Source organism: Argiope bruennichi, chromosome 3, assembly GCF_947563725.1.
Source record: "Argiope bruennichi chromosome 3, qqArgBrue1.1, whole genome shotgun sequence".
NCBI classification, from domain to species: domain Eukaryota; kingdom Metazoa; phylum Arthropoda; class Arachnida; order Araneae; family Araneidae; genus Argiope; species Argiope bruennichi.
In genome coordinates this window covers 54,243,142-54,266,372 of record NC_079153.1, presented here as the reverse complement: position 1 = coordinate 54,266,372, position 23,231 = coordinate 54,243,142, and the positions used below count along the sequence as shown (strand labels likewise).

General features: G+C 29.8%; 1 protein-coding gene across 1 annotated transcript in view; it reads right to left on the bottom strand.

Moving 5' to 3' along the window:
• The window catches only part of LOC129963842 (synaptotagmin-12-like), a 131,669-nt gene that overhangs the window by 59,660 nt on the left and 48,778 nt on the right, over positions 1-23,231 (bottom strand). Inside the window, exon 2 of the mRNA XM_056078417.1 lies at positions 21,573-21,762. Coding sequence (XP_055934392.1) covers positions 21,573-21,752 — 180 coding nt within the window. The 5' untranslated portion in view covers positions 21,753-21,762. The remainder of the gene's footprint in view (positions 1-21,572; positions 21,763-23,231) is intronic.

Here is a 23,231-nt window from a genome sequence, read left to right as displayed (position 1 = left end):
CGGAGGGTTTCTGGCTCGAGACCTGATTCCACTGAAGAACCGTCTTGTAAGAGAATCTGGGGCATGTTAAATCCGTCGTTTACAAACGTCTTTCCACTGGTGTGGTGTACAAGTGTGGAAAGGATGTGCCAGCTCAGGTATCATCCTCGTCATCCGAGCGCGAGTTAAAATTACGAGATCCGTATCTAAATAGCCCTAGTGTTGCTTTAAAAACGGGACGTTAATATAGCTGAACTCAGACGGACAGAGAGATGAACATTTTCCAAAAATATGTTTTTCGAATTCACGGTGGTTTAAAACGTGGAGATTTGGCAAAATATCTAGTTCGAATTTTTTGGCGATTATTATACTTTGTATATGCTATGTATATGAGAAAGTACAAATGTATCGGAAGTGATATCCGATAAGTTGAGGAAGGCGGGACGGTCCTTTGTTTCCTTTTTACCCAAACCATATTCACCAGAATTCCATTAAGATTAACTATTAATGAATTCGTACTTCAAATGAATTAATACATTAATTCCGTTGATAATTATACATTAGCGAATTTTTGTTATGAAATGCTGATATATTGAGCTATATATGTATGATTATTGATGCTGTATGTAAATACGAGTATGGTTTGCATAAGACGCTGATGTACTGAGTTATATACAAGACATTTGATTACCTGTTTATTATTCTAAGTATAAATACTTTTTTAGGATTCCAAGAATGCAAATTATATAAAGTGTCTTTTTTTTCTAAAATTAAAGATTGAACGTTGTAATCAATTTTCTATTTACTTCCTATTGCATTAGTTTTCTGATATTTTTTCACAGTTTTCGGTTTTCGATGATAATGCAATAATTATAATACTTTCGAAGCTTAATTGTTAATTAATCATCTAATCATAATCTTAATTTAATCTTTTATGAGATTCACCATTTAGCAATGAATTTGAGAAAAATTCATTGCTTACTTAGAATATTCAGTTATAATTATATTAATGAATTAAAAATTTATTGAAGTAGAAGATAATTAAAATAAAGATAATTTTTTTTAAAAATCCAAGCTTTTATAAGTAAATTAAAATACGGAAAGTAATTTCTTGATTATCCCTTTAAAGGGCCATTTTTTTCCAGTCATATTATGTTAAAATATTTTTAGGCTTGAAATTAAAATAAGAAACGGGATTCATTTAGCTTATTAGATAAATTTAATTTGATTAATTAATTTAGTTAATTAATAATTAAATAACAAATCAAGACACGTCATTTTGTGTGAGATAAAGAACTGAAGCATCTAAGTTTCTGTCTTTCTAAAAAAATGTGTCAGAACTGATGCCAACCTACATAATTTCATACAAAGATTGATAAATATGGTGGTAAGCATATATCCCATGGCCTTAGAAAGGGTTAAAAATATATACATTAAAACGAAATCATAATAGTTTAAAACTTTTATGATTTCGTTTGACTGAACAATACGATCAATAGGCACTGAAAACAATGCTTTTAGGAAACAATGAGCATCACAAAAGAAGAATGAAAGGGGAAAAATACACTAATAAGGATGTATCTTTGAAAACTTATTTTCAACTGTTTCTGTGTTTCTTCTCCCTATATCAGTTTCACTCAAAATACAAAGCCAGTGTAGTGTGATTTCTATTATTCTTCAGAGAAATCCCCCCCCCCATCTGTTTATCTTGTTGCCTCCATTAGGTGCGTGATACCACTTTACACGGATTCTGTCAAAGTGCCATAAATCTAATACCTTTCAAGCACATGGGATCAAATCAAGAAAAATGAACTACTTAGAACCGTTAATGGAATCTCTTTATACTCCTTAAAGGAACGAAAAGGCCTCGCTGTTGTGTTAAGATAAATCATCAAGTTCAAGACACATGAATCTTAAAGTTGTGTGTACTTCTAATATGTCAATAAGAAATTAATTTTAATTTTTATAGGCTATTAGATATAGTTAAAATAAAAAAATCTAATAGTAATAAAATTTAATAATAATAAAAATAATCTAAAATTATAGATTATACATTAAAGAAACCATTTTCAAAAGATGCATATTTATTTTAGCTGCTTTATGGTCGCTTAAGATGACATTATTCTTCCACTAGAATGATTCATTTTATTTCAAATTTATTTATTTTCGTTTTATGTATATTTAGTTAAACGTTGTTAAGTTTGTTGTTGTTAAATTTTAGTTACAACTAAAACTTATTTATACTTGAATAAATACAAAATATCAAAATAAGATACATTTATGATTACAATTTCAATATAATTTAGTTTATATTTACAAAGAAAAAAATCATTTCAATTATGCAAGCTTTATTAAGCTCGAACTAAAGAATAACAGTTTTTATTTCTACTAATAATAAAGACGAATGCGTATGTGTTTTGGTGTTCTATAGCCGAAACCATTTGATCTGGAGTCGGCTTATATTTGATTTGGATGCAGAAAATGTGCATCTCTTACGAATTTTCTTGGGATTTAATTAATTAAAAATTAAGCGAAATTTTCAAATTTTTTTATTATAACTTTCAAAAGCGTTACAACAGAAAAACGATTTTTATATCATCTTAAAATAATTTTCTTTCAATAGCACTTTCTTGCTTTATAATTTTTGATATTTAATTAATTTATAAAAAAATATTTTAAGCGTATTTTCCAGCAATATATTTCATCGTTCAAATGAAAATAAAAGCTTTTTCATAGTTGCTATTTAATACTTTTTTCTGGATTTTTTTCGATTGTTGAACATCATGATTTACATCATTTTATTTAACATCATTATTTTTTCCTAATGAGTAGGTTTTAGTATAAGGTGGAAATTATTTTTAAAAATTGTGTTATGCTTAGGTTTTAATTAGATTTCAACTTCAGAACTAAGTACGCGTGAAATTTTTTAAAAAAATACTTCTATTTTTAAATACTGCTGTTCGTTCCTAGTGTGAATTACATGTCCAAATTTAAGTTTATATCTATTTTGCAGAAGCAAATAATTAAAAAATTACATACAATAATTAACTGAATTTTTTGGCAACTATTGATCTTGGCGAACCAACTTGTAATCAAAAGTGGCTAGAAGTTAGTTGTTAAATTTTTTAGGCATGACATTGTTACAGATTATGAATATTGAGTTATGTTCTTCTTATTTATTTATTTGTTTTCAGAAGATGATTTTGATTTACAGATAATTAACTATGGGTTGTATTTATATGTAAATCGCGCGGTGTGATATGGATGATACAAAAATGATTCAAAACTTTCTGTTGAACACAACGTTGGATTTTGAGCTATCATAGTAAGTTACTTCTAGAATAGAAAATATTCACCAATAAGGGAATTTTCAAAAATTAAATTAGAAATTAATCGAAATTTTAACATTTTATTTAAATAATCTGAGAACAAATTATCGTGAAATAATAATTTTCTGACCACTTTTCAAGAATTAGTTATTAACAATTTCATATGTGGTGTAAAGCCGATTAAACGACATCCAGAAATCAGTAATTCGAAAAGCACGAATTGCTCTGCATTATAATTTCCGGAAGCGAAACACGGAAGCATGAGAATTAATTGAATATATGGTAGATGATTGGCCTGTCATGGTCAATTCAGAAGAAAAGCTATTGTTATAATAGAACTGTTGCAGTTAATTGCTGAATTGATAAACTAACCTTGAAGGTTAGGACAGAATGGCAGTAAATGATGGTTTTATAACATTACATTCAAGATGTAAACAACATGTAAGGATGTTCTATGCCAATGAACTTGAAGAAAAGGACAACAATTGTTGCAAATTGGTGTCTTGGTATAGTAAAGTGACCATGCGCTATATGGTGATATCGAACATAGCACCTGGCGGCAACCATCGGAGTAAGAGTTCCTATCTAGCAAATAATACCAAAATCGAAAAAAAGTCAGTAACAAAATTGTAAAGCACCTACAATTTAGTATGGAAAGAAAGCATGAGCGCAATAATGCTAAGAACAAAACATGTAAACTGCGATTTTTCAAACTTATGACCTAAACCTATCATTATTCTCCACATTTCAGTATACAGTAATCAGTGTTTCAGTAAGAAAATTGTGAAAAAAGTTGAATTTAATCAATTTGTTTCTTAAATTAAACTGGACCCACTACATCTACCTACCCACTACAATATGCATTATATTTTTCTCTAGATTCGCCAAGTGAACCCCACTCTGAATATAACTAGAAAAAATAAGTTTGCAAGAAACCAATCAAGTCTCCTTCGTAATTCAACGGTAAATACCGAACTGCGATGCTACTCTATCTTCACACTTTTAATCTTTACAAAGAAGGGAAGAAGATTGTGAAAAAAGTTGCAATGAATCAATTTGTTTTTTAAATTAAACTCGACCCTCTACATCTACCTTATCTCAATATACATTACATTTTGCTATAGATTCGCCAAGTGAACCCCACTCTAAATATAACTAGCAAAAAAAAAAAAAAAAAAAAAAAAAAAAAAATTGCGGGAAACTAATCAAGTCTCCCACGTAATTCAACGGTAAATACCGAACTGCAATGCTATTCCATCTTCACACTTTTAATCTTTACAAAGAAGGGAAGGAGATTGTGAAAAAAGTTGAATTTAATCAATTTGTTTCTTAAATTAAACTGGACCCACTACATCTACCTACCCACTACAATATACATTATATTTTTCTCTAGATTCGCCAAGTGAACCCCACTCTGAATATAACTAGAAAAAATAAGTTTGCAAGAAACCAATCAAGTCTCCTTCGTAATTCAACGGTAAATACCGAACTGCGATGCTACTCTATCTTCACACTTTTAATCTTTACAAAGAAGGGAAGAAGATTGTGAAAAAAGTTGCAATGAATCAATTTGTTTTTTAAATTAAACTCGACCCTCTACATCTACCTTATCTCAATATACATTACATTTTGCAATAGATTCGCCAAGTGAACCCCACTCTAAATACAACTAGCAAAAAAAAAAAAAAAAAATTGCGGGAAACTAATCAAGTCTCCCACGTAATTCAACGGTAAATACCGAACTGCAATGCTATTCCATCTTCACACTTTTAATCTTTACAAAGAAGGGAAGAAGTTGGTGAAAAAAAGTTGCATTGAATCAATTTTTTTATTCGATTTATTGGAATTCCAGTGCCTTCTCATAGACATCGGTTAAATTCAACGAATCATGGCGGCATTGAAAAGGAAATTTACTGCGAGGGAAGCGATATCAATCGATCCCAACTGAATTCCGATGTCGTTTAAGGAAAACAAACTTTGAAATTAAAAAAAAAAAGGATCCCATGTAACTTTTTTTATGTGAACAGGACGGCCAGTCTTTTTTTTTAATCATTATTTTTGGAAGCAATTAGTTCAGAAGTCGAAGTTTTGTAAAGAATCATAGAAGAGGATTCAAAGATAAATTGAAAAGTTACTTAAAATGACACTGGAAGGCATTGATTGCTAATATGGCGGTGTTGAGGAAACTCTTTTCGTGTAATAGCAATGATCGTAAGTAAAAGTATATAATTAAAAAATATTAAAGTTTAGAATAAAGTTATTCAAATACAAATGCTCAATTTAATAATAGGAATGATAATCTTTTTTTTTTGATAAATCCTGAAGGTTAAAAATATATAGAAGAATCATAACTTCGTCATTCATGGAGTATACTTTTATTCTGATGACTAGCCGCCTTTGGCGACTAGCCGGTTCGCAAATTACATTTTTATATATTTAATTTGGAATGATAGTTAACTTATTTTTTAATTTGAGCTTTTGTCAATATGATGGATACGCACTCATAAAAGTTAATTTTTTTTCCCATTAAATTTTTATTTTGTGCAAAATAAATTGTTGAAAAATATGATTAAATTACTTTTTAAAAATTCATTAAAAATAGAAATTTAATTTGTTGGTTAAAACATTAGTGTCATTGAAAAGAAGATTTTTTCCGATAGCCAATTTGATGCAAAAATCAATTTTTTGCTGTAATATTTTCGGAAGTTATAGCGGAAAAACGTCAAAATTTCGCTTAATTTTTAATAAAAATTCTAATTAAAAATTTAAATAAATCCCTCCGAGGTGCACATTACCGACCTCCAAAGTATACACGTGCCAAATTTGGTAGCTGTAGGTCGAATGGTGTGGCCTTTAGACCGCCAATACACACACACACACACACACACACACACACACACACACACACACACACACACACACACACACACACACTGAGCTTTTATTATAAGTATGGATAAAAAAAGTCTCAAGTCTGTAGATCAAATAAGCATTTTGATATACATCTTATCACATGAGTGTGGTTCAAAGTATTATCATTTGATATCTGTTGAAGAAAAAAGAACAAATTATACGTAGCATATTTTTTGTTGCAACCTATAGATGTGGGCAATATATTTACGATTTTATGTAAGTGGGAGGTAATCTATTATGAGTTAATATTTCCTGAACCAGCAAAAGTGCGTCATGCATACTGCAATTTTGTATTTACAGCAAGAAAAAAAAATTCATAATCAAATTGTTTTTGTTTACGATTTAAACCTGTACATAATCGGACCTATCTTGATTGGATAACTACATCATAAAAACGAATACTAACAATTTTTCTGCAATAAATAAGTGATATGAACAAGTTGGTTTGATAACATAATTTGATAACGATTCTTTGAATTTTTAGTTCTACTAAGTTTTTTTTCAATTACAAATCTGATTCAAAACGAAAAAATAACTAAAACTTGATAAATACTCATGATCTAAAAAAAAGTATATTTTAAATCATATAATACTTTAACTCTTTCAACATTGTACCATCTGAAATAAGTTTTCATTCAAAGATCAGTGATCGCCCATTTCATTCTACTTCTCCATTAATTATGCATATTTAGTTCTTTAAAACGCTTCCTGAAAGATTTTGATGAGAGAGAAAATTTCGCTGAACTCTCTTGGTAAGTCTGAACTAACATTTGTTATTATCTTTTGTGTATAAATAATTAAAACTTAAATACAAGCAATCATTACGCTTACGAGCATTTCTTATTTTAAAATTAAATGGAATACGAGCAATCATTGCGATTTCCTTGCTAAAGGAAGAAAGTTTTTTCTCAACTTTGAAAGAAAAAAGGCATTTTATTATTCTAAACACTTAGAGTTTAGATTTTTTTAGTTATCAGAGGGTTAATTAAGCCTAAATTCATTTATTTAAAAACTTCAAGTTCTCATTTCAACATTTTATAAATCTTTTTAGGTAATATTTAATGTTAAAGCTCATTATAATTATTAGTTTTATTTTTTATTTTATTTCAAATTTTGACCTTCTATATAACCATAGTATATGTTAACTATGCATTTTTTTAAAATTTTTACTAGGTTAACTATAACTTCTTTTTACTTACTAAGTCTATCTTTAATGAACTACTATATACCTGTATGTCGTTAAAAAGAAGACACTTGCGTAAAATTGTTCCATAAAGTAGTGACTTTTAATAAAAATTTTTAAATACAGTATATATGTACTTTTTAAAAAAGTACTTTTTTAAAAATTATAGTGATTATATAGTTTTTAAGTATCGTTATATATTAAAAATATACAACTTTTTAATGTTATAATTAAAAATTAAATATTATTTTATAATTTCTATTACATAAAATTAAGATGCTAATATTAAATAGGTGTTATTAGTACAGGGAGTACAATCCATTTTACTAGATTAAAGAAGAATATATAAGAGTTATTCATTTCATTTCTTATGACATGATATGAGGTCAAACTCTTACGATTTTCTTTTATAGTTCATTTGCTTTATAAGAGCTTCTAATTCGTAATATGCTAACTTAAAATCCGTAATTTATGCTAATTTTACAATTTATTTATTTTTATTATTTTCCACAATTTAATCTTCAATATATTAATGTATAAATCTGACTCCTTTCTTTTTTAAGATAAAAAAAACTTCTTGTGAAAAAAGAATAAAGATCGATTTATTCAAAATATTTCTCCTTAGGAAATACAATATTTTTCCATCTTTCAGCTTTTTATTCTTTTTTCGCACGAATTTGGCGAAGAAAAAAATCTGGCTGTTTAGATGGAATCCATTTATCAAGCCAATTTGTGATATATGTGTGGGAATTTAACCTCTCTCCAGAAATGGTAGTCTTCACGGGGCAAAACAAATAGTTGTCTGAAAAAGCAACATCTGTTGAACATCGCGAGTGGGGCGTGAAGTGATTCTAAAGTTTCTTTCTCATATCTGAGAACATGCAAGCAAGCACTGTCCTGTTGGAAAACAATTTATCGTATCTTTTACGATATTCTAGATGTTACTCCGTCAATGATTTATCACAATTGGTCTACAATTGCTTGTATTATTCACCATCGATGGTTTAACTGGGTTTCTACGGTTCATAATAAACTCCCACTATGGGCTGAAATTCCATGTGGATTGGAATCATCATATTTTAAATTGTTAAAACCATTCTTTGCAAATTATACGGGATGAGCCCATAAGTTTCAGATAAATTTATGTTCACCATATATTTCCAACATCAACCAACGTATTTTTGTATCAGTTTTCTTTGCAATGAAATAATGTAACAACAACTTTTTGCTTCTTTAGAACAAAATTTGACTCATTTTCTAAACAAGAAACAATAATTTTAAATACTAGCTAGAGGTTTCGCAAAATTCTTTAAAGGTTTTTATCAAATCTTTCACATACAACTTCCTCGATTTATTAGTAGGAAAGTAGTAGTTCTAACACCATCTATTAAAGATGAGATTATTTATGCATCCAATATTTCAATATTACATATATTAAGTAAAGTGAAAATCATTCGTCTTCAAGGATTGGATTGGATTATTAGTTTTAATGGCACAAAAGCCAGAATAGGCTATACTGCGCCATACATATGGTCAATCATTTATCCTCAAATTTAGCACCTTATGGTACTACATATATGGAATTAAAAATTAATAAAACTAATTTATTAATTGATACTTTTCAGAAAACTATTAAAATATCTTTCTGTCATTAAGAACACACAGTTCAAAAAAATTCCAGAATGCAATTGCATCAGGGACTAAGAAAATGGTTACAAAATTCATTCTTTATGTATCACATCTTAAATAAAACTTGATGCGTTAGGAAAAGATGTTCTCCTTCCATCAAAGAGTTAAAAATGTTCTAGATAATTTCGTAACATGAATTTATTATTATTTTGATTCACAATAGTTTGTTAAATATGCAATATTCTAAATCAAATGAAAATGAAATAGTAAGATGCTCTAAAGGTATAAGATTTCGTTCACTTAGACATATTTCCAAGAGTGTGTAAAGATAGTTTAGTTTTATTAGGGTTCCGTTTTTAAATTAACACTAGTATGATCTTGAGACGGACCTCGTAGTTTTTAACTGCGGTGGGGAACCACACCAAAGATGGCACGCTTCCCTCCAAAATTCTGCACCATACCAGCGGAAGTGCATTTGGCCCGTCGGATTTAATGTGCACCAGACCTGCTTACATAATGGTTTCTCGCCTCTTGAACCCTCCGTTACTGAAGACGAAGCCTTGCAACAAGTCACTGCGGCCAGGCAAGAGTGTGTTAAACTTATTTGTTGTTTTAACCCATATTATTTCATAATCTTTTATCAACTTCTTCTGAAACAGAAGAAGATGAATATCCTGAAATTCACCCATTAACTTACTTAAAGGGTATGAGAATCAGAAGTTTCACTCGAGTTAGATAAACGATTGTAGCGCTTAAAAGGTATTTTGCATATTTCAGCTACAATAAGTAGTTGATAAGCTATCAGATTTTGATGGGCTAATTTAATTAGGAACGGATTTTCTTATTTAAAAAATCCATAATTTTCCTTTTATTTATTATTTTTATTAATAAGCAACAAAAATATCTGGATATAAAATCTCTCTGGAAAAAATACATTCGTTCGGGTGCTTTCCTTTTAACACAGTTGTTCTCTTCACATAAAAATGAAAATTCATAAATACTTTTTAATTGATAGAAATCCAAAATATTAAAGTATTTTTTTTGAAGTTTCTGATAAAAAGTATCTCTAAACAATTTTAGTAGATAATTTGTTGAAATTAATTGAATAGTTAAATTTTTATCAATTAAAAACTCTTTATTTTCTATGTAGAAATGAGTGTTTTCACTTTAGTGTCGTCAATTATTATTTTAAATCCTTTTATTTATTTGTCTAAGAGTAGTCACTGAAATGTTTAATTAGATTTTGATTATTCTTTAGAATAATTAATTACTTATGTAAAAATTAATTTTTGGCACTTCCTTTGATGATGTTAAAGTTTCTTTGATGAAGTTTCAAGTAATATGTGAATAGATAGACTTTAAAAATTTTGTTCTTAATAGTATTTTCATTTTAAGTAGGAAAGAATGGCAGTTATTGAAAGAATATAATAATTTCTTTTATATTTTCACTCAAAACCAATTGTAGACCTACATTTACAAAAAAAAAAAAAAAAAAAAAAAACATTATTTATTTGCTCCTTAGAATTTTGTCGAATAATAACATTGAATAAAATTTTACTTTTCCGGCATGAGATTTACATTCCATAGCCACCAGCAATTGAAATGATGTATGGTAAACGCGACTTTTATTATATTTGAAAAAGAAATTTTTTACTACAAATACTAAAAATATAACGTATTGAGAAAATATCATGAAGATGGATTAAATCGTTAATCTTTTATTAATAAAAGAATTGGAAACATTTTCATCTCAAACCATATCAGTATATCCATTAGACTTCAAGAGAATTAAAAATAATTCTTTTGAAGACTAGAGTACATGCCTTTTGCTTACTGTCTTCAATATGAATACTTTTTGCTCTCTTCTTCATTATCTAAAATTCGATTTACTATACTGTTACAGAAATTTCCCTATTAATTCCGTAAAGCCAACGGCTTCGCTTGCAGTAGGTGTATGGTGAAACACAGTCAACAGGCTTCAATAGCAAATAACGACGTTTTTTATCACGAGAATACGAATGCACTGACAACAAATACACAGCTGAGACTTACACAGATAACATACTGCATTACTTACAACAAATAACAGCTCACAAGTAATAATAATCGATAAAGAAAACACAACTGCAATACACAAAGCGGACAGACAGAACTCAGCAGGAGGAGGGAATCTACGTAGATACTCTCTGAGATCTCTCCAAACGTCTGCGATTCTCTACTATCTACTTCCTTTAGCTGTATCCAACTGCCAAATCATTACTTTAAGACTGGTTTCTGCACACACGTTTCGATATTGTTTCCATAATAAACTCCAAGATTCGGCACACAGCTCAATTCACCAACGCTTGAGCCTTTCTGGACTGATACAATAAATTAACCGGTGACGCGCTATACGATTCTATATTCTATTCATTATTCCAAATCTATTCATTATTCCAAATATACGACCTCTTCGGCGTGTACTGCCGGGCTTTTATAGTTCCCGGAGCAGGGTAGAGAATGTTCTAGAACAATCAAGGATATCTCAGCTCCTATTGGTTCCGTCGCCAAAATTCTTGAAGATTCTAGTATAATCCATTTTGTCTTCAAAATCACCAAATTCGTCACCAAGTCATTAAATTTGTTGCAAAGCGCGGAGGTTATTGCTCCTCCATCAGATCAACATCCAGTACAGCTGATAGTAAAATTATCTTTTCAGTGATGGAACTAACCATGCTAGGAAGCAACATTATATATTCGTAACAATACATTCTTTTCCTAATGCGCATTATCTTTTATTGCATATTAAGAAAAAAAGTTATTAAAAAAACCTTATCCAATTAAGTCACAAACACTATTTAATATTTTCTACCGTTGAAATTACATTTTGCACTTTTAATCTCTTCCTCTCACAGAAAAGACGATTGCGAAAAAACTTACAGAGGATCAAATTATTTTTTTCCGATTTATCGGCATGTCGGTGTCTTCTTATGACGATCGATTATGTCCAACGATCGAAGGCATTTAAAGGAGGATTTCTCGGGACAGGAGTAATTCGTGGTTCCCGACTGAATTCCTATGCTATCGAAAAAAACGAATACATGGTTTAAAGTAAAAATATATATGTGTGGATTTCGCACAATTCTTTCTTTAGAGATAATTGCACCAACATTTTTCTTTATTTTTTTGGAAGGAATTACGTCGAAGTGAAACTTTAGAAAAGGATCACTAAAGTGAACTGAAAGGTAAAATTGAAAAAGTTTCTTAAGTTTTTATTGGAAAGCGTTGACTGATATTAAAGCAATCAATGCAGTTTAGAGAAATCCTTCGCTTCAGTAAAAATGAGTAATCATTAAATATAATAAAAATTATTAAATTTCCAATAAAATTATTCTAATAAAAATTTTCTATTTGGTAATGAAAATAAAAAATTGATTTTTACAAGCTAATGCCTATTCTGATTTAAAACCTCTAGAACAACAACAAATACATTTGCAAAGAAAATATATAATGGGTGATTCAAAAGTCCCTTAACAATCCTTCATTCATTAAAATTCAATAATTTGCGAACTAATGAAAATAACGAGGTAAAATTTGACGCATATACTTGAAAGGACATGAAGTTTAATTGAAACCAATAAATAAATAAATGTGACGGAGCCACATCATCCCTATCCTGGTTGATTAACATCTGTTGGAAGGTACGGTTTTTATACAGGATGGCGCTCCACCTCATATTGCTGCCCGTGTGAATGAACTCTTGCGCACATCGTTTGGTGAGGATCGCGTACTGAGCCGCCACTTCCAACCTGTTTGACCTCACAGGTCCCAGATCTCAATCCATGTAATTATTGATTGTACCATTACCTGAAGTAGCGATCGTCCAACTTCATTAGAGATGCTAAAAGACAGCATATGATGAAAATTTCTCACAAGGAACTACATATATGTTGTTCAGAAAATTATTCTTAACTATAGGGATTGCTGGTGAATGACGGCCGACATGTTAAGCATTTGTCATTAAGAACATGTGTCTTTGCTTAAAATCAGTCGTTATGCTAATGATGGTTTTGTTATTATATGTACCCTTTTTTTGGTTTTAATAAGACGTTATTTCAAACATGTGTGTCAATTTTTACTTCTTTACCTACATTATTCCTTAAAATATTGAATTTTCAAATCTGCATATTTGTGAGTTTTCACGAATATGGCCAAAGTATTATAATTTGTCACCGTTTTAAGAAAAAAAGAACGAATTAGGAGTTGAATATTTATTTTTGCAACAAAATAAAATATACTACACGTATATGTAGACGTTATATTTATGGCTTTATGTAGAAAGCAGACGGTCTGTCATGATTTGACATTTTTTCAACTCGTAGGAATGCACCAGCGAAAAATGCTGCAGTTTTGTTGCGATGAAATAAAAGACATAAATATGTAAATTATGTCTTTTTTTATATCTATACTAGATCTATACTGCTTTGATATTTTCAGAAAAACATAATGCTCAGAATACATTTTTATTGCAATCAAATAAAGAGCACAAACTGGTATACTTAAGCATAATACATATAATGTGACCCAAGCTGAAAATTAGGATGTTCTCCCTTGGAAGAATTTTCGTGTTGATTCAAAATCGATATCAAAAGAACTTAATTTGAATTTTGACTTATAATCTAAAGCATATTTTTTAAATCTCATAAAACCTTAACTCTTTTAATATTGAAACGCCCGAAACGCATCCGTACCTAAGTACGGCCCGAATATTTCTGCCAAATTACCACTCTTATTGGTTAAGCAGACTTACTCTACGAATTAAAGTGTACCACTGTAACAAATTTTTGGGGGAATAGATGTTCTCAGAATTTTAAAGAAGGAATCTATATTTCTTATCTTTTTGTGTGTGTTTATTTATACTTAAGAATACATTTAACCGTTTAAATTTTTAAGGGCAAGCGGCGAGAATTTCTATTATCCTTGAGGGATGAACTTTAGAGTTTCAGAAATCTGAGGTCCCAGAGCTGCGAGGCATTTAGTTGTCAAAATGTTAATTAACTTGGCCTTAAACCTAATTCACTGAATCTTATTTACTAAAAAACAAGAAGTCTGAAATAAATATAAAAACTCTTTACTTGCATTATTAATTATTATCTTTGCAATTGCTAACGTAATTATCTATCTGCCTTGAACGACTTACATTCTGTTCCTGGAGCTGAAAAATTAAAAATAAGCCACCGCGGTCAGCAATTCTCATGACGGAAAATGGGTTCAATAATTTACAAAAATTGGGCGATAGGAAGCAGCCTACTATTTGCTTGCGTTAGTTGCAATTCTGATGTAGACTGACTTTTATGTTGAGTGGCTAAATAATTTTATATTTGTTTTATTTTAAATTATTTGATATCATTTATTATCATTATGACAAATGATAATGGTTACTAATTATCTTATACATTTCAATTAATAAAATAATTATAAAGAAAAAAGGAATGTTAATATTGTTTATAATATTATAATGTGCCTTACATTTGTTCGCTCCTGTAATGTTTCCCTTTTCCCTCACATGGGCATTCAGACCAGATGCAACGTCTACCATTTTCCCACATATAGTTAAGTGAATGCGGACCTCCAGATGTGGATCCTTTTCACCAGGAGAGTCATTCTGTCAGGTCAATAGTTAGTATATACAGGTGTGGGAAAGCAGATATGCATCCCACAGTTTCAAATAGAACCAACATGTCTTCAAGGCAGAGGAACTTCGAAACATCCAGATGCTAAATTTTTTTTCTTTTATGAAGATTCCTCAAGTCGTCAACAACAGATCAACATTAGCAACGATCGTCCGTAAATGCCAAACCCAAGTGCACTTTGGCAGGTGTTAGCTGCGAATTGATTATTAATTGACATGTGCTCAAGAGGTGGTCGGCCACAAAGACAGTTCCTTAACAGACACTCCCTCTGTCGCGTTTAGACCATTGAAGAAGGTTATTGAGTGATAGGGAACTCAAGTTCATCAGTGAGAAAACCCAAAGTAGATATCAGATGAAAATGAAAAGCTTTTTTTTTTCTAGAGAAGAAGAGAAAGGCTTTGAATGAGAATTCAGAGAGACTTCGGAGTGCAGAAAGGTTGTTCCTGATGTTTGAAAAGCTCCGTGTACTTCGGGCTTCTGTGCTAGGGGGCCCCCCGATTTCTGGAGCTGCCCTGGAATAGCCATTTAGAGCATACAGCCTGTTATTGAGTTTTTGGTGACTTATTCTCCAATTTGATAGAGGAACTATTTCGAGCTTGAACTGTCATTTGATTGCTGTAAATAATATTAACCTAGATAAGAATAAGTTATTACAAACAAGGATTCGCAAATACATTAAAAAAATATAAATATTTTTCTGAAACTTGTTACAATTAGTTCCTATTTCCCCTTTACTTATAAAAGTTTGCATTCTAGAACTTCTTTGTTTTTATTATTTTCTTCTATTTTTCCTTTAGTATGTTCCCGGAATCATTAATATAAATATCATGGAATCTCAGAATCAATTTCTCCTAAATTTATTGCCAGATGCTTTATTTCAAATGATATCGAAACTGAATATTATATTATATATAAATATTTAAATTCTAAAAATAATAAAATATTGAACAATCATCCGGAACATATTATTGCATAATATTTCTAATACATTAAAAAGTGATTGATAAAAACATTTAAAAAATCATCTTTATAATAAAAGAAATAGTGTTAAATCGAACGGTATCAAAATGTTACAAACTGATACTTCTTTTCAGTGTGATTTAAAAACATTATCTCAATTCTAATAAATGCATATTGTAAATTAAATTAAAATTAATGAATTTTTCATTCAGAAACATTATAATTTTTAGCAAGATACATAAAACATTTTTTTTTAATTCTTATGAATGTATTAATTTTCTGCTTATTGATAAATTTGTTTTTCTTTTTTGTAATTTTAATTAACTCTTTTCTAAAAAAAAAAAAAAGAGAATTTAAAAAATGTTACATTAGTACATTATTGACTTCGTAAAGACTATCGCCCCTATTTTGTAGTTTATATATTACAAAAATGTAAAATAAATTGGTATATGTATTTTAAGATCCCTTCTTTATGTACTGAAAGTATCATTATAAAAGATATTTTACATATTTCAATTATCCTAAAACATTCGTTTAAGTGAATGTAACTAGAAATTATTCTTACCAAAAAAATTGTTATAAAAAATTAAAATAATAAACAATTACAATATTCTGCTTTAAAAATTCTCTAAAATTTAGGAAGACATTTTTTTATTAAAGTCTTGTCAAATTATATCTGCATTTAAAAGAGAAAATTCATAAATAATTTATTTGTTATTTAAAATTTTACTCACAATTACGAAACAAAAACAAAAAGATTTTTGGAATAAGTTTTCCCAACAAATAATTAAACATTTAATTCTTATTTTTTAAATTTATAGAAGGGATTATTTTATTTTCAGTATTGCTTTTCTTATAAACACATAACATAGATAATTTAAATCTTTTAATTTATTTGCTTATGAATGGTCGAGCTAATTACAATAAATTAAGCAAATTTTGTATTATTCTTTAAAGTTGTTAATTAGAAAAAAAAATAGTTTTTAGCAATTTTTTTTTAATAATTTTCCGAAAAACGCAAATTTTAGCTGATAATATCATATAAACTAATATTAAAAATAGAGAGGATTAGAGTATTTTTATTGCAATTTTTTATATAAAAGTACTTTTTGCTGAACAGTATTTTGCATAGTTAAAAAAAATGCATATGTATTGGTATTCCACCAAGTGATAATATAAAACATTTTCTCTAATTTCTGATATATAACATCTATAACTAGCCCTTGTCAGTAGCTGATTTGATTATGATTATATAAGTATTTAAATTTCTTTCACAAATGTTCACTTATAATATTAAACTCAAATTATGTGATGCAATAAGTCATAAGTAAAGATAAATAATTTTGTTAATTTTTTTTTATTAATAAATGACATGGAAGTATTTTCAACCCGAACAAGATCAAGTATATTCCCAAGTCTTCTATAAAAGAAAAAATAAATGGTATATTTTTAATATAAATAGCCTTTAGTTAATTCTTTCAAGACATGAACATTGGTGCACGAAGTGGCGTATTCTTATCAATACGGAAATTCGGGCAGTTTAGTTTAGTTATATTAACGTCCCGTTTTAAAGCAACACTAGGGCTATTTTGGGGCTTACTTCGTAATTTTGAACCGCGGTCAGATGATGAGAATGACATCTCGGTTGGCATCTCCCTATCCAAACTTTCTCACCCAGCAGGATGACGTTTGGTCCTGGCGGATTTAACGTGCAGCAAACTCGCTTACACAACGCTTCTTCGGTAAAATGTTGTCTTGAAGCTGAATCCCTCCGGTTCCGAAGCCCAGATCTTACCACCAGACCTCTGCGGTCCAGCGGAAATGCGGAAAAGGGCAGCTAAAGAAACCGCTATCTACACTCGCATCCTTTGAACATCATTTGTCTTTGGAAAACGAAGTGAAATACCTTGGACTGATCCTAGACAGTAAATTCACTTTTAAAAGCCATATCAACAGTAATAAAAAGAAGTTCTGGGCTAAAGTTCACCTCATTATAATGTTCCCCTTTTCAATTAAAAATAAAATTTTATTCTATAAACAAGTTTGAAGCCTATCGTCACTTATTCTACACAAGTATGGGGACGGAACCGAAACAAATTTCAAGTTTCACAAAATAAAAACTTCGTATCATTTCCAATGATACGAAGTATTTCTCTGATTTATCCGGGATGGTATTTCACATAGTGATCTTAAAACTTCAAAGCTCGATGATTTATTCAAAGAACTTTCAAGAAAATTTTTAATCAACTCAAAACTTATGAAAATCCTCCCACAATTAAGGAACAAATTAACTATGCCCCCTGCAATGGAAAATACACCTTTCCTTATTCTACTACTAAATGGATTTTGTCACTTAAACCACTATAGCTTCTTCCGAAATTTAAATTGCATCTAAAGAACTGCTTCAATTTTCATCTTAAGCACTTTTAAGCAATATTTTTTTTACTCAACTGACGCACCAATGGTATATTACTTCTGTTGGGAGCCTGGTAGTAAGGTTTCAGGTTCGAGACTCGAACCGTCGTGTAAGCGGATCTGGCGCACTTCAAATCAGGGGGGCCAAATGTCCTACTGCTGGGGTGGTGTCGAAGTTTGGAGAAGCGAGTGCCAGCTCAGGTGTCGTTCTCGAAATAGACGACGGTTCAAAATTACGAGGTCTGTCTCAAAATAGCCCTAGTGTTGCTTTAAAATGGGACGTAAATATAACTAAACTAAACTGATTATTTTTGTTTTTCTCTCTGCTACTAACTACTTCAACCTGAGTAGAAGGGCCTAGGTACTAAGGCTTTTCGCACATCTAATTCGCGTTTGAAGACATGAAATTCAATGTATTAAATATATATCAAATACACTTTATTTTATTTCATATTTACTTAATAATAACAACAAATGATACAATATTAATATAAAATTAAATTTTATAATTTAATTCTAACAAATGAAACTATATCAAGATTCGTTTAGAAATGACAAAATTTCAATCCAGTCAGCACCACAAACCAACGGTTTTGGCTTTCTACTGAGGCAATTTCACTTTACTCTTTTAATCTCTTTCTTTCGGAAAAAGGAAGAAAATTGTGAAAAAGATTGCATCGGATCAAATTGCTTCTTCTCAATTTATTGGAATGCCAGCGATCGATTAAGTCGGAGGAAGAAGGTATTCAAAGGGAGATTTATTGGGAAAGGAGCAATATCAAAGGATCCCAGCAGAATTCTGATGCCGTCGGGAAGACAAATACAAAGTTTGAAGTAAAGAAGAAAAAAAGGATATTTACTGTGACTGCTTGTATTTAGAGATAATTGCCATTCAGCCTTTCTTTATTTTCTTTAAGTAATTAGTTGGGAAATCCAACTTTTCATTGAAGCGAAATGAAATGAAAATTGGAAAAAGTGTCTTAAAATATTGTTGGGAAGCATTGATTGATATTATGACAAATTTCAACATTGAGGAAATCGATGACTGAGTTAGAAAGGATAAAATTAAAAGTATCTAAAAAGAATTTTTACGAGGTTCCTATTTCGACATGCAAAAAGAAAGTGTTCATTTGTAGTTGAAAATAAAATATTTATTTAATAAATTTGAATATATCCTAATATTCATCTTTAAAATAAACAAGACATCTCATATGTAGAATATATTTTCCTGCAAATTTTGTCTCAGAGGTTTTTGATGAATGGCGAAAATGATGGGATATTGTCGGGGAACGAGGCTCTTTATATCTTCATTATGAAGTAAATGAAAACAATAAATGAGTTTCCGGAACAATTATTTAATTATTATCCAAGTTCCACATTTCACAAGACAAAACAAATACGAACACGAAAGCACACGATACTCTCAAGAATACAATCTAATAATGACCCCCCCCCCCCTCCAAGAGAGATCATGGGAAATATACCTTGATGTTAGTAACGCCATCTGTTGTATCAAAAAAGAAGGTAGTAGAGTTATGTAACCGTTACAGTATTAATTTTTGCCAATTCATGAAGAAGAATGGCAACATGCTAAAAATATGCTGTTGGTATCTATTCATTTTACCTTGGAAAAATATATTGAAATTATTTTCCCGGGTGGGAGAAGGAGTGAGCGATTACGTTGGACAATTAGTTGGCTACATGTTGAGAATATGCCGAATGGTCATTCCTGCTCTTTAAATTACCACACAATTCAGAGTGTAGGAATGCATCCAAATTATTTTAATGAAAGATAAGAATGGGTAGTAAAGCTAGGTCAGTACGATTAACATGGGCAAAAATCACGTGAAGGTTATTTTCTAGAAAAGCATGTATTTCATTTCTTAGAACGAATCGGAGTAATGGAAGAAATCATTGATTCTATTTGTAAACATAACGGCCAAAACGTTCAGAACATTTAGGAGAATAAAATATAATTGAGGCTGGGAAAATATATCCAATTCATTTTGCGGAATGGCAGAAAGAATAGAGAAGTTGAATGCAATGAACATTCTCTTGATGATCATACATATTTATCAGAAGGAACTTCTATGTCGTTTTGCTTTATGGTAGAAAGAGTTAATGATTAGGTTGTGCCAATAAATTCAATATAACGATCGTCATAGAGATACTCGATTTTTGTTCTCGATATTATTAGAAATTCTGTTTTTTCAATAACGAAATTTTAAAATTCTTGCTTATTACAAGGACATTTAAAGAAAGTACGAGTTTATGATGCAAATTATTAATAAATAGTAAGCTTTCTAATACGACTTAAACATTATTCTTCTATTTTTAAAAAGTTTAAATAATGATTTTAAACAATAAAAAATTGAAACAATAATTTGGAAAATAAGATTGTTTCAAAACAAATATTTATCTTTGGCATCGTTCATTATTTTTTAACTTCCAGGATGGAGTTTAAGTTTCAAACTTATGGAATTACATACAAGAATTTAAAAATATTAAGGATTTAATACTTAGTTTTTTAAAAATATTTATAATTAGGAAATGAGAAATGTTGAAAATTGTATGAAATAAAATTTAGAAGGTAGAGATTTTTTTTCACAACAAATGATTTAAAATTTTAACAGAACTGTTATGGAATTAGTATTTCACATCAACGCTTTCATTTAATGAACTGCTTCTTATAGGATAAAGAAGAGATATCAATAAGATCTGTGGCAATCTTTTCCTTAGTTATATTTAATCCCATTTCTAAACAACACGAGAACAATTTTATGATGGATCTCATAATTCTGAATCGTGGTGAGATAGCGACGACGACATTTGAACCGGTGGAACCTTTTCCAAATTTTTTCAACAACTTTTTTTGGCCCCGAGGGATTTGTCATGCATCAGGTCTGCTTACACGGTGTTTTTCCAGTGAAACCGACTTTTGAAGTTGCAATCCTCTGGACTCGAAACCGAGAACGTACTCCACTAATCGACATCGTCCCCAATTGAACTGAGAATAGCAGTGGGGGATTCCAGTCCTTAGTGATGTTTAATTGAGGCCGAAACTTTAGTAATTTTCATCCCTTGAAGTTGCAGAGTCCAATAAAGACATAAAACCACATGGAGTTTATTTCAATTTCCCCACTGGATCTTTTCACACTATGTCTTGAGATTTCTGGCCCTTTCTAACGGTTAAATGACTCAGAAAGCTTATTCATATCTTTGTTGAAAGTCTATGACACTAATCAAAATGGAGTGACATCACAATAAATTTATTCTAATTTTCAAAACTAATCCTAATTTATCCTAATTTTTAAACTATCTTAATATTTTTAAGCAATCTAATTAAAATCTAATTTTAGTATAAATTACATCTTGACTAACCATTTGAAAAAGCAGTGAATTACCATAATATTTATTCTACAGGAATACAAAGTTTTCGTATTCTATCCAGGAAACCAAGGAATATGAAGAAAGAGCAGACAAAGAACTTACTATGTATCCATTAGATCCCAGTTCCTCATGCGAAGCCAGCTGCGTTCTCTCTTCTTTATTGCCAGTCACAAAAGCAAACAGATACGTCCAACCGCCCAGCATCCGGCACATCCCCACCAGTCCGGCTGCGACCAGCACGCTCACGCCAATCAAAATAAGCGCCACTGCCCAGTCGTCCATCTTGAAGTGTCTGCAAAGAAACAAGAGAATTGTCAGTGTTCATTCAACTTCTCATTCTTTTAAGGAAGAAATATTTTCTTTCTTATATAGGAATAGATTAATTCAACCGCTTTTCATTCTGGTTTGACAATAATTTGAATTTTTCACTGATACATAGAATTTTATATTAAAAGAATGCTCAAATATTTGCAATATTTTGAATTTATTTAGGTCAATTCCAAGTCATAAGTAAAAAAAATAATGGCAAAGGTTCAAATTTATCTCTACCCCCTCCCCCTCTTCTCTCTGCCTCATGTGTCCATGCTGTTCGTATGTGAGTAAGGCTTTTAATTCACACTAGGAGTTTTCTGTTGCTTTAAGAATTCTATCATAAAAAAGATTCAAAATGATTTCTTCAAAGATTTTTTTAAATATGAATATATTAAACTTGAATTGTATTATTTAATTTGTAAAATTATTAAATTTATTGCTCTGTATACTTTTGATTTATCAAAATTGCTTATTTATTCATTAAAATCAAAATTATAAAGATTATTATTTTTTTAATATCATTAGATTGTTTATCTATTAAAAGTATTGTTAACTATCCAATTTGGCAACCAGCTGTTCGTGCACGATATTAAGGTATCGGAAACATGAATGTGAATGAAAAATTCACATTTTTATTTTTTTACAGTTTTAAAAAATAGGTACGTTTCTGTGAGGGATGTATTTATTTTGTCTTTATGTCATTTAGAAGTCAAGTTATAGCCAAGTATTGACATGTAAGTTTCTGCTTATTTATAAGGATTTAAAAACTTTAAATGCATTTTCTGAAGAGTTTTTCCCATAATTCTATTCTAAATCTTTATCGTCTGTCCCAAAAATAATCAAAATATCTTAATGAAATTTACAATTAGTGCTCGTTATGTTATGCGGAATGTAATGAACTATGGATTTGAAGTTGAATGCTCTAGAAGTTGATTTATGATTGTTTAATGTAAATATTGTTGAAAAAAAATGTAAGATTTCATAGAAAATTTCATATATTAAACACAAAAATTTTATTTTTGAATATAATTCTTAGATAATAGTTAGTTACACTCTAAGATATGTTAGACATGTAATGTTACAAAGAAAAATGAAAGACTGGAACAATTTTCTTTTTTCTAGAACAATTCTAATTTTTGTAAATAAATGCTAAAACTTAAATCAAAATATGCCTCTTCTTCAAAAGCAACATATATATTTAAATAATTGCACTTTTATTCATAATTTTGTCTTTATATTAATATAAAAATCATATAAATATTAATATATTTGATTTTTTGAAAAATCCCCTCCAAACTTAGTACGATGTATAATGCCAAAATTTTTTCATGAACTACGTTTTATCAAACAAAGTGAAAATATGTCTTTAAATAATACTTGTACAATAAATATGTACTAAATCATTCTTTATGATTAACTGATAATGCACACAGGCGAAATGAATTGGTG